The sequence below is a fragment of the Sceloporus undulatus genome, chromosome 3 (genome assembly GCF_019175285.1).
Source record: "Sceloporus undulatus isolate JIND9_A2432 ecotype Alabama chromosome 3, SceUnd_v1.1, whole genome shotgun sequence".
Classification (NCBI taxonomy): domain Eukaryota; kingdom Metazoa; phylum Chordata; class Lepidosauria; order Squamata; family Phrynosomatidae; genus Sceloporus; species Sceloporus undulatus.
The window spans coordinates 126,640,303-126,653,855 of NC_056524.1; the positions used below are offsets into that span (position 1 = coordinate 126,640,303).

The 13,553-nt window shown below is 37.6% G+C and overlaps 1 protein-coding gene across 1 annotated transcript in view; it reads right to left on the bottom strand.

Moving 5' to 3' along the window:
• Positions 1-13,553, bottom strand: part of LMO7 (LIM domain 7) — a 185,861-nt gene that overhangs the window by 18,150 nt on the left and 154,158 nt on the right. Inside the window, 9 exon segments of the mRNA XM_042460780.1 lie at positions 1-245; positions 3,438-3,530; positions 4,926-5,030; positions 5,865-5,890; positions 8,896-8,908; positions 8,910-8,953; positions 10,953-11,010; positions 12,056-12,237; positions 12,990-13,151. Of these exon segments, the coding sequence (XP_042316714.1) occupies positions 1-245; positions 3,438-3,530; positions 4,926-5,030; positions 5,865-5,890; positions 8,896-8,908; positions 8,910-8,953; positions 10,953-11,010; positions 12,056-12,237; positions 12,990-13,151 (928 nt within the window).

Sequence of the window (13,553 nt, forward strand, 5' to 3'; positions counted from 1 at the left end):
TCTTCTTCTTGCAACTGCTGAAGCCTCCTCTCTTGTTCTGCTCGCAAGGCTGCTGCTGCTTCTTGCAACCTCTGTGCCTCAAGGCGTGTCCGTTCTTTTTCCTTTTTCTCCTGTTCTCTTTCCTCTTCCCACTGTCTAGCAGAATCAGAATAGTCAGTCTTGTCATTTCCATTTGTTCCCCATAAGAAAGCAGGTGGTTCTGGTGCAATTACAGATACTGTATTTGAGTTCAATATAGTCTGCTCCTAAAAGAAAGTGCAAGAACAAGACATACGAAAATTAAAAATAGACGGTATATTTTGTTATATTAAATCTTTTGTAGACCATCTAGTCTAGTCCTCTGCTTAGTGCAAAAAAATCCATCTTTTGCTTGGAAACCTCAAGTGAGGGTGAGTCTGTGGTTATAGGTTGAAAGAATCCAGACAGGATTATGTGGAACATATGCACAAGTCAAGCTGACATGAATAAAGAGAGCATTATCTATAGAGCCAGCATAATTTACTGGTTTGAGCATTGGGCTATGACACTGGAGACCAGGGCTCAAAACCCTTCTCAGCCATGGACACCCACAGAGTGACCTTGGGCAAGTCACAATATCAGCCACAGAGGAAGGGAAAGGCAAACCTCTTCTGAACAAATCTTGCCAAGCAGACCCCATGATAGGTTCATATTAGTGTTGGTATAAGTCAGAAAATACTCTAGGCAGAAAACAACAACACAATTATTTTTCCTCTGCCCAGACCAATGTGTTCCATTCAAATTGGCAATGGCTCCTTGGGATCTCTTTAAATGGAGTTTTAGTCTATAAACATTACTAAGGATGAGTTACAATACAAAGGACTCAGTTCATCCAGCATTTCTGAGTGCCACTAGATCTGTTTGATTATAGACATGCTACTGTTCATTTTACTTTTAATTTATTTAAAACAAAGATAACATGATTATATTCCACAATGGCTAAGATCAAGGGTTCTCTCTTAAAAACAAATATGCAAATAATCAAACAAAATACCTGACAAACTCTACCCTTGATGTCTGGAAAAAGTTCTTGACATCTTAAAGCTGGTCATCAAGTGCTGAGTTTTATTTGGTTCCAACAATACTTAGGCCAACCATGGCACTACCTTTCTGTGGTGGTGGAATTATGTGCTCCTGTGAGGCAAGAGGCTATGCTCACAACAGCAGTGTTTCTAATAGTGTCTCCCATGTGTAACAGGCTTTTGCTGAAGAGCCAGACTAAAAGTGCTGCAGAATTACTTGGCAACAGCAGTAGTTGGGGGATGGCAATGGCAATGAATTAGCACCAAAGCTAACGCTTATTAGTACAGTACTGCACAGAATGAGGCATGATAAAATCCTTTACAGTACTATGAAAACCTATACATAGTAAACTAAGTAATGGAATGTATGAACATTGCAACACTTGGGATGAGTGAGATAACATGGACAGGAATGAGACAGATAATTTGAGTCAGATAATTACACAGTGTTTTACTCAGGAAATGAAAATCTAAGAAGAAATGGGGTGGTATTAATAATGAGGAGAGATGTAGAAAAATAATCAAGGGATATCATGCAAAGTCTGATGGAATGATATCAATAAGGCCTCAGGGAAAACTCATCAATATAACCATAATCCATATAACCATAATCTAAGTTTATGATCAAGTTATCAAGACAGAAGAGGAAGAAAGTGAAAGATTCTACACTGTGAGCAGATTGTGGGGCAGACCATGAACTGCTAATATAACAAATGGGAGTAAAACTAAAGAAGAACACTAAGCCAATCATCATGCCAAAATACAATCTAAAGAACATCCCTGTAGAATTTAAGGATAATGTAAATAATAGATTTACACTATTAAGCTTAATTGACTGGGAGCCAGAAGAACTCTGGACTGAAGCCAGGGATACTGTCAGGAAGAATGCAAACAAACAAACAAAAACACTATCAGCAGCCAAAAAGAAAGAAAAGCTTCACTGTATGACAGATAAAAATTTTCAAGTCATTAAGGATAAATGGGAAGCAAAAGTAAAAGAGATTAGAAATAGATCAGAGCCCCAAACACAACTGTTCAACGACTTGCGCACAGAGACAAAGAGAACCACTATATTAATATAAACAGAAAACAACAACAAAGAAGCTAGAACAAGAGGCCTCTTCCACAAGAAGAACTAAAAAATTGATTATTAACAATATATTGAATAAAAATATAAAAGATATGAAAAGAAAAGATGGCTTGGGCCCAAGTTACTTGAGGGAATGCCTCTCTCTACATAATCCGCCCCGCACTCTCAGAACTACTGGGAAGAATTTACTGGATCATGCAAAAGTGAGACTAGTAATTACTTCCCAAAGAGCATATACAGCTATGGCCCCTATGCTTTGGAACAACCTTCTGGAAGAGATCCGACTCATTTCTACCTTAGACGCCTTTAAGAAGGCATCAAAAACCGATCTCTTTTGGCAAACATACCGAAAACCGAAAAAATGACAACAATGGCATTTGTATTAAACTGATCCTATTTGGAGTCCCTATACCTCGTAAAGGACAAACGTGGCTGGTAATATTTGGAAGCCAGTTCCAATTGCCACAAGGTTACTTGGGGGGCTCCCTCCTCTCACTAACCTGCCACCTTCCAGATTTGTTGTGAGGTTAATGTTAGTGGAGGAAGAAACAGGTACACAGCCTTGAAGTCCCTGGAAGAAATGTGGGGATATAAAGGTGATTGAAATAGTCACAGTTTCCATACCTTGGATCAAACAGTGATCAGAACAGAGTGTGCAGTCATGAAATTAGGAGACTAGGATTGGAAATGGCAGCTATGAAAGAACTGGACAAGATCCTAAAGTGTAAATATATTACTCTGAACACTAAAGTGAGGGTTGTCTGTATTCCCCATCATCATGTACGGATGCGAGAGCTGGACAGTGAAGAAACCTGATAGAAAGAAAATCACTTCATTTGAGATGAGGTCCTGGAGAAGACTGCTGAAGATACACTGGACAGCCATAAGATAAACAAATGGGCCCTTGAACAGATCAATCCTGAACAATCCCTGGAGGCCAGGATGACTAAATTGAGGCTGTTGTGCTTTGGACACATTATGAGAAGGCACGAAATAGTAGAAAAGACAATAATGCTAGGAAAGGTAGAGGCAGCAGAAAGAAAGGAAGAATGCACACCAAATGACGGGATTCAACCAGAGAGGTAATTGACATGAGCCTGCAGGACCTGAGCAGAGAAGTGGAAGACAGGAGATGTTGGAGGTGTCTCATTTACAGGGTTGCCATGACTCAAGGGCACTTAACAACAACAAAAGGGTGATTGATTGCTAATACCAGTATTACTGGAATTATTAATACTGGTACTTATCTTCATCATCATTATTTCCTCCTCCAAAAAATGTCAAACTACAAAAGGATTAGATCTCACCTCATTTAAATATTTGGTGTTCTCTTTTTCTGCCTCTTGTTGAGCTTTCAGCCATTCTTCCTTCAGCCTTTCTTGTTCACGCTTGTATTTTTCCTAGTTTGAAAAACAAAGTACAAAAACATTTAATTACACTATCATCTGAACTATTATTTTCTTTCAGAATAAATATAAAATACATAGAAATAATGTATGTGTATTGGAAAGCACAAGATAAATCCTAAGTAGGAAAGTCATCAAGAATCATGTCCTTTGATTTCTAAGAAAGTGTAAATAAATGGAAACTATAGGTTAGCCATGGCATTTTTTATATAGCCCTGCCCATGAACTGTTGTTGTTTTTTAAAAAAAATGGGGCCAAAATCATTTTTTCATTTTTAAATTTTTGGTTTAGTCTCTTCAAAATTCTTAACTTAAATCCAGGATTATGAAAACTGACTGTGGCATCTCAGGAGTGAGGAAAGAGACTCTGCACATACCTAGAGGGATATTATTCTAGGTTACAGTGGTGACAAAAATTATGCAGTATTAACACTGTACTCTACTATATGATACTATACTGTATAAAATATTAAAGATATGGAAGTATTTCTTGATTTAACTTTTATTTTTCCCACACACAAGAGAGCCACTTCTTCTAATATGATGCAGCAATGATTGGTCTTAATTACTGCTAAGGGACCTAAAATAGATGTGAGGAAAGAATATTCAGACTTCTAGCAAATTTTGTTTTGTCTCAAGTGACTAGTTCTTAGGGATTTCTTTTTTAAAATTACACGAATGTTTTACAACAATAAATCTGACAACTGTGTTGAAACCATGAATGTCCAGATTACAAAAGAACATTAAGAATATGCATGCTATGCAACAGAAACTCTCAAACCTAAACAGAAAATAAGAAATATATTAAGGTATTTAATCCTAAGTATGCTTATCTGCTTACAAGCCAGTATGGGATAGTGGTTTGAGTGCTGGAATAGGATACTGAGACTAAGGTTCAAGTCTGCACTTAGCCAAGGAAACCCACTGAGTGACCTTGGGCAAGTCACATACTCAGCCTGAAAAGGAGGGATACAAAACCCCTTCTGAACAAATTTTGCCAAAAAAAACTACACGATAGGTTCACCTTAGGGTTGCCCTAAGTTGGAAATGAAGGCACACAACGACAGCTTGCTTATTTGGGAATTACATCAATTGAACACGATAGGATTTGTTCCCAAGCAAGCATGCATCCTTAGGGTTTACAGCACATTAATGACTATATCAGCACACTTTTTTTAGTATCCATGTTATGAGTTTCTATCTTTAAGTGCTTTAAATGGTGCACTATATGCTCTTTGAGGCCTAGCAAGCAAATGTATTTTACAAAATTAACCAGAAATATAAAGAGTATTTGTTGCTGGCATAAACAGACAGACAATCTCGTCTCAGATCTCTGAGGTCAATCTAGAGCCAAATCTAATCATGGATGTTGCCTAGTTAAAATCCCCACCTGAAGCAAGCGCTCCTGTTCTGCCTGCCACTTCTCTTGCCTTTTTCTTTCTTCTTCTTGATCCCAGGTCCAGCGGCTAGGTGCACTGATGGGTGGCACTGGGAGCTGCAACATATTAGAAACAAAAGTTCAGCTACAGATATATGCTTTCTTTAAAACCCTTAAACAGAGAAGGGTTTTAGATTAGAACTAAATAATCAATACAGAATGAGGATTCCCAAAACTTGTGCTTCCCTTAGATGCCCAAAATGTGAGTGGGGAAGGAAGCATTAATGCTTTTTTTCTCCCCCTCCCCCCCCCCCCCCAATTTTTTGGCATCTTTCTTCCTCCTCTACTAGTTCCGCCAACCTCTCTGAACTTATTTGACTAGAAAACTAGTCTTGGAAGTAGAGAAGAATTCAATATGGGGGGTGGATTGTAGAGGAGATGCTGCAGGTGGAGGAAGGGTCCTGCCCCTCCCAGGATAGTCTCAATTCCAGGTCTGCACATAAGAGGACAAAGGACTTTGGGAAGCATGTATTTGCCACATAGACACCCTTTTTTGACATTCCAAGAGGAAACAGAGATTCATATCATGCTGAATTTAGTGTCCAAGATCACAGAGTTGAGAACAACAACAAAATCATTTGAATAAGCAACCCATATGGCACAAAAATCTGAGAGGTTGCTTTATTCACAAAATTAACCTATTTCATGAGGTGTTATTTTAGCCCTGAAGTGGATGTGAGAGTGGAGAGAACAGTACTTTTTCTTGAGGGGGAGGTGAGGATTTTCAGAATACTTTTCGCGATTATGTGCAACTACCTCTTTTTCTATCTGTTACAAAAGATTACAAACTGTTTTTTCTATTCATTTTCATTAATTGAAGCATATTCTCATGGCATTCTGTTATATTTCTATACTGTTACTTATCTCATACAGTAAAGCAGGACTACTTACATCAGGCATTGCAGGTTCTGAGCCTCCTAGATTTCAGGTAGTTAGGATAGTGTTTAAAAAGAAAAAGAAAAACTGTGTTAGTGTAACCCACAAGATATTGAAGAAATTGCACTGGGACCCCTGGTTCCCTTTATTACGTCAAAGACTTGGCAAACACCTTCAGATGAACAAATAACTGTCTGAAGTCACATGAAACAGGAAAGATTAGACAGGCTTGTTTATGGTGTGGATCTGGCTTTTTTTTTTCATCATCTGGACATACCAGGCATGCACAGCTGCTATAAAGGGAAAGCAATAAGACAGTGATGGTATGTATAAGGGCCACCACATCAAAAGAAAACTCAGGGAATTTGTCCTTTCTCCAGGCTGCCTCTGGGACTGCTAAAGCAGTATTTCATCAGGGAGTTTATGTTTTGTTATTTTCTCCAGCTATTCTGCCTTTGTAGACTTCTGTCCACATTATGTGACCAAAATATAAATTCTAGGAGCAAAAGAGTGGGTATGGGGTAGGATCAAGGCTTTCCAGTATGCCCTGAAATATATAATACAATATTTGAAGACAACTGGGGCCGGGCCGGGGGGGGGGGGGAATACAGCATAAAGTAAGCAATTTTGTGACCACTAATATATAGCCCAGTAAAGTAGGAGGAGAAATAAAGAAGTCCTTGCTAGGCTGGGAAAACTTTCCTCCCAACTCAGACAATACCAAAAGGAATGGACCAGTCTGAGTTCAGTGCCTTGAAAAAGGTGGCTGTTGCTAGCAATGTAAAAATAAGCTGGAGCACAGACCCACTCTCTAATGCCTGAATGCAAGATCCTTCAGCTTCAGCAGTCCTTCAGCCTCAGCAATGAAAAAAAAAATCTTTCAAACCAGCCTCCATCAACGAATCCGTCAAATCCAGGATTCTGGGAGCTGAGTCCCCACCCCACTCCTTTCCTCCAAAAAACTTCCAAGCTCTGCTTTCACAGGACAGTAGGGACGAATAGCTCAGATAGCTTTTAACATATAGGACTATTGCTTAACATTGTTTCTTTTATTTAAAAGCATTATTTGTCTCAACTTTATCAATACAATATGTTTTCTCTGTCCCCACCTTTGTGCATTTAAAAACATATGTGGCAACTACAAATCCACTATGTGGCTAATCAAAGCCTTGCCACAAAACAAATAATGCTCCAGTATACCTAATAAAAATGGACTTTTACCACAACAGCATAACGCAGAGCTGATGGGCTGTGCAAATGTACAGTGATCACATTCTCTCTCTTTTAAAAAAGCTGAACACAAATTTATCTTCCCACATACATGAGAATATATTTCACTTGTCTAGCAGTAGACTACCACATCTTAACTTTTATGTTGTCTTCCTACATATCCCTCTATGCAGTGCCAAACCCAACTCTATGGAACAGATGGATGATGTGCTCTTTGCTCCCTTTTCAATAGTCTTATTTTGATTTAGTGGATCTGTAAGTCACTCTTCATCAAAAATCTCTTTAAAAGGTTTAGATTTAAAATAGTAACAGTGCCCCATCCCATTCCATAGTGGACCTTCCAATGGAAGAACTGTTCAACTTTCAGAGAATTACTATGATACTTACAATATTATTATTAGTAAATAAGTAAATAAAAGTCATTCAATCTTGTGTTATAGTGGAAGAACATGAATGCCTTCACAAACAATAAGCCAAAGGGGGCTACAATATTTGTGTCATCATTTCCAAGCAACATAAATGGGTACTATTTGTATATGGGAGAACTAATACATTTTCTAAAGATGTAAAAGTTGCCCTTTTGAAATTGGGTGGAATGCAGACTTCCTGAAATGGAGGATGAAATCATGACAGAAGGTATACAGAATATGCACAAAGAACAGACATGATCATAATGTGGAAACAAACTGTAAGGAAACTGAGAACAAGCTTCCTATTTTTTCAGCAATCTTTCCTCTGAAGCACATGCTGTATCTGGCAAAGTACTACTGGTACTACCAGAGAAGCTGAGGGACAGGTATGACTAGCATCTCCTTTAATTTGCCATTCAGTCCTGCAGTGGCTTTGTAAATAATTCAGATAAATATGCTGTCACAATAAAGGGACTCTCCAGAGGTATGTGGAGATGCCTGCTTTACTCCTATAAAACACATTCAGTGATACTCCGACACATATTACTATGGTTCTTCCAAATGAGGTCTAAGAGGATTGTAATCTTTTGTACAGAAGAATCTTTTGTCATTTTATGAAAATTAACCAGTTATAAAAAGAACTTGCATAGTCAAGAAAAACAGACACAAGGTAATATACAATTATGTTATAGTAAAAGTGATGTGTCATCTTAATCACTACTTCAGAACACTCCAGGTGCAGAAAAATGTTGGAATATATAAACAGCTAGATGCAAATTATTGAAGTGAAAATGGATAGAGTGAGATGTAACATGCAAAGCACACCAGCAGCAGCCTTGGAGGACTGTGACAAACCATTCACAGCTGAGAAATCCTGCCATTTCCATTATTTATTTCTTTTTAGGGAAGTGTTTCAACATTTGCCAATTGTATGACAGATATGTTTTCTTCATTATTCCACACGAATTTGCCAATTTCACAATAAGTACAGATCACATCAGCAATAAAATTACATCTGAAAGCCTCTTTCAGCCTGGAAATTCAGTACAATAATATCTTAGTGGTTTGCTCAGCATTGTGGCTTTTTGTAAAGAAGACTAGGTTTCTGTACTCCACACTTCCCACACTTGGAACAGCATTTGAACATATCAAGAGTGTAAAGGTTTGAGATACAGAGGAACAAACAAAGCCCATTACCACAAAGGTAGACCCATGAATTGTAAGAAAAACCTGATGACCCTAGGAAAAGAATGGAAACAGATTAAGCTAGTTTGGCATGAATGCAACAATCAATGATTGAAGAAACTCAGAACCCAACACCAGGGACTATCTAAGAAGGATGTATAGTGGGGAACAATTTCATGAAAGTACATGAAATGTTGGCTTTGGAAGTTGATTGTTTTTACCTTGTTCAAAAAAACTGTGATCGTCTTTTTAAGTTTTTCAAAGAAATAGGTTCTGTGTCTATTTGGAAAAAATATGGAGATACAAAATAGGTCAGAGTGGTGTGATCTGGTTTTATTTCATCTCAGTCCATTGGATAAAGAACTATTCAGTGCACTCAACTGAAGCTGCATTGAAACAAACATCTTAACCACCTGTGCTATACAGATTCTTGTGCTACTACTAACACCCCAGTTCCCAGAACATTGCGAGAGTTTAATCCACTGTCTTTTATTTTCTACATCATTGTTCAGAGTTGAGACACAGCCACTGTGATTGTTTGGGCTAGGAAAACTGGGGTTTGAGCTTCAAAAACTTTGGTTTAAATTCTTTATCTCCCATGAAGCTCCTCAGATGGCCCGTCATTATCTCTGAATGGCAAGTCTTTGTCTTGTAGGACTTTGTCACACAGACTTGTAAGGCATCACAATTATGTTAGTTTATGAAATGCAAACATATCAAGTTGGCGGTACTCATTATCACACAGCTCTTCCAGATCACTATGGTGCTGCTTCTGTCCTAGTCAATGCCTTCCTCACGACAGTCTCCATAGACCTCCCTTCCTTACCTAACCCCTTTCAGTCTGTATTTATTTATATTTTTAGCACAATTGCATGATCATTGCAACCCATTAAGAAGAAAAAAAGAAACTGGAAAGAAAAAAAAAAATAGCCTGCTTGGGAGTAGTGAGACAGCTTTAATCAGCAGTACAAAAGTAGACCAACTGGGAATCATTGATGGTTACTACCCATCAATGAGAAGAAGCACTCCAGCAATGGCTGGACTAGATACTAGCTACCACACAGAAGCAGAGTCATGTGTTAAGATGCTACTATCCTGTTCTAATTCTACTCTTCAGGCCTCATGTGATAAAGTCTTTAGTCTGAACTACCTGACAGGTCTGCTATGAAATTGCCACAAATATTGCCTGAGTTCCTTAAATAAACTATGGCATACAAAAATGTGGAAACTAAAAGGAAATGTTGTATTTAGAGTAGAAGGATATTTCATCTGTCATGACCAAACACCAATTTTGTTCATGAGCTTAATGTTTAAAGGCTGTTTATTCTAGCTATCTTTCAAGAAGCTAGTATCAGCTTCTACAGGACTACCAAGCACTCTTCCATAAAGGCTGAGTTCTGGTCAGTTTTATAGAAACCAGCCCTGTGTGCCCTTGGATCTGCAAATGTGGATCTGCCTTCTGAATGTGGAAAGCTTCATTTCAAATCCTTAATACATGCTATAATGCTGTAATTAAAAGAAGGAGATTACATGTTAGCATACCAGACAAATAAATGGGAACTGCACAGGATCCGCTCCCACATTGAAATATGCTCTAGTTCTCTGTTACAGGTCAAAGTACTCTGCTTATGTGTTCCTTAAAAAGCTAGGTTTTTAAAAAGACACATTACCTAGTCATATATGAAACATAGTCAAATGCACAGTGTAGACTTACTTCTATGAAAAAGTTTTGAACTTTAGTTTTGTCTTGTCTGTTTTTGAAATATTGATTACTTCACTTTGTCTTTCAGAATGGAGGCTTACAGGATATTGCCACTTCCTCAGCAAAGAAGGTGACTAGCATGCACCGCAAAAGGCACATAATCCCATAAACTTGTTATAGTTTCCACTTCAAATACTGCTGCTGAATGTTTGCCTTCTTATTTCTCCTCTTTCTTACCTTAGCACTCTCTCACTCTCTCTACCTCTAACACAAATGCACGCGCGCGCACGCACACACACACACACACACACACAAAAAAAACCTCCTCCAGTCATGTAGAATAAAAGCTGTAATGCTATTAGGAGTTCTTTACAAATACTTCTTGAAAAGAAACCTTATTTGTCTTTTGCATACCACTACACTTACAAAAATTAAGTTTGCATGGAAAGCTCATGTTGTAAATGTACCCAAGTTCCAGTATATCATGTCTTCAGGTATAAAACATTTCAAGCATATATTGCTCCCTTTAGAACTGATGCTCTCTATAACAAGGAAACAAAAATTCTGGAGTTTTACCTTTTCGCTCATTAGAACTTGTGTCTACTGGCACTCCATTGACCTTTGCTTCTGAATCCTGCAAACATAAATTTAACATACGTATCACCATAATTCCATGACTCTAACTTCACCTTTTATTGCATTGTGCAAGGAGATAACATCTGGTTGTGGCACTTCTGAGACGCCATGTAACCCAGAGTATTAATGACTAGCTGAAAGGTGATGCCCTGAAAAGCTGTAATAGTAATTTCTGTTCTAACTCCTTAAGAATTCCATTTAATTTTTATGCACATTTTAAAAAGTTACATGGAGCAAATACATTCATCTGAATAATCACTATAAGAATTCAGGAGGGCAAAAGGAGGAAAAATCTGGCACAGTATTTTTTTTTAAATTGGCTTGATTAGAGTAGAACGTGTTGTTCAAGGTAAAACAAAACAATTCAGGGCATCATCACGCAGCTGCAGACATGGCCAACCCAACTATTTTGCTGCCTCAGCTAACACACAAGATGGTGCTCCATCCTTATCCTATGGACTGGCTCCTCAGTTAAATCAATAATTTCCCTTAGTACATTAGTCTTTCTCTCAGGGAAGGGAGGAATTAACTGCTGTATATTAATAAAACACATATCAAAGTTTTCTGACTACAGTATGCTTCTATAAGCTAGCACAGTGTATAACTTCACTAGCTAACTAGGGAAGAAATTCTACAGTAGTCCTCCATAATACATTTTCTTCAACATAAATAGAAGTTGGAGGTGCCTAATGTTTGATATGTCCAGAAAGATATCCCTTTACTAATAAATAGCTATCCTTATTTGCTTAAATTCTTCTCAAATCATACTCACCAATTAAGCTTCGGCCTAGGAACTGCTCATTTGAAGACACTTTCCATGTATTGTTTTCTCACGCAGAGGAAAACATTAAAAAATAGCTGGGGCCAACTTAAAAACAGTTCTATCCCTATGCAAATTATATACCTATATAAAAATAGGCAATGCCTAATTGTCTCAAAATGTATAGAAAGTGTTGTATCTTGCATTTCACTTTATCAGTGTCCATAGAATAAGGAACCTCTCCCATAAAGCAAAACAGACACACATATGCATAAGCACTTACTTCATTCTGTATATTGTTGTGAGAGTCTTTTTGAGATGATTGACTTTTGGTTGAAGAGTGGTCTCCAGACGTTGCATCTATCCATTTGTTTTCAGGTGTACCTACAAGGTTGGTAGCCATACTGGTGAGATTGAGGATTTTGTGCCTTGCATATGGCAGGGAAGGCTGGTCTTTGCCCCAGTCTGATTGTTATGTGGAAATCAAAAAAATTAAAAAAAAAGTAGATAGGGGGATGTCAAAGTATAAAGAAAAGAAAATAACAAAAACGCATCCAAACAAAATAGAAAAAGATAAAAGTAGCAGGACAGCTGAAGAAAGACATGAATTGGAATTGTAATGTTTAGGAACTGGTTAGGGCTTTTAATGAACAGACCACCTTCCCTCAAAAAAGCAAGAGTTAGTCAAAAGCTGGCACAATATAGAGTAGCAAGTTTACTAATATTTTACATATACAGAAAGGAGCAGGTATGTACTACAATGTTTGTCTGGGAAGAGCTGTAATTTTAAACAATCAGGGGCCAGAGAGTAGATCTTAATTACAGTACTTCACACAGATGCTTATCCTGATAATGGAACCACAGAACTAATAAATGCATTTCATCCTTTATTTCTATGTAAAGGACAGAAAAAGAAAAGCCTGTTGTCACAAGAAACACAAAGTGCATTTCTTCTTAACAGGTTTTTCTCCAGTTTAAAAAAAGGAAACTTGCTATTGCAGGCATTTACAGTTTAAAATGCAAGAACATAAAACCAAAAAACTTTAAGAGCAGCAAAAGCTCTATGCACCAAAGCAATGATGTTAACAGAAATTATTTATTTTGTCTTTAAAAAGTTGTTGCAGCAGGTTCCAGGTATTTAGGATTCCTCCACCAGATGTTTACAGATGAAGCACAGACACCCACAGATCATGAAGTCAGCCCAAGCAAGAACTCACCTTTCCTTCCATATCGCCTGACATCCATGACAAGGTATCCTGTTTCTAGTGCACTTTTGATGACTTCATCCCACTGGCTTTGGTCCATGCATGAAACGTCTGCGCCATTGAGGGACAGGATCTCATCCTCAACGTTCAACTGGCAAAAGTCCGCAGGGCTACCTGGAATGATGGAAATTAAGGACATTCATATCGACAATCACTAAATGAATAGGGTCCTACTGAAGTAAGGTGATTCCTTTTGTATTGGGAAATAATTTTATCTTTATGTGAACTACTGTAAGAATCCTGTGGGCAAGATAGTGGGATAAAGTTGTTAGACTCCAATGATTAGTAGCAACAGCTAATGTCTTTATTAGCAAATCTACCATTTTGAAAGGGTTGGAAAAGTAACCAAGAAAATATTTTAAAAACCCTTCCCTGAACTCAAGAATGAGTCCTATAATTAAAGAAGAATATTAATATGAAAATACAAAAGGTAGAAAACAATTGTAATGATGTAATACTATAGACAATAATAATAATAATAATAATAATAATAATAATAATAATAATAATAATAAT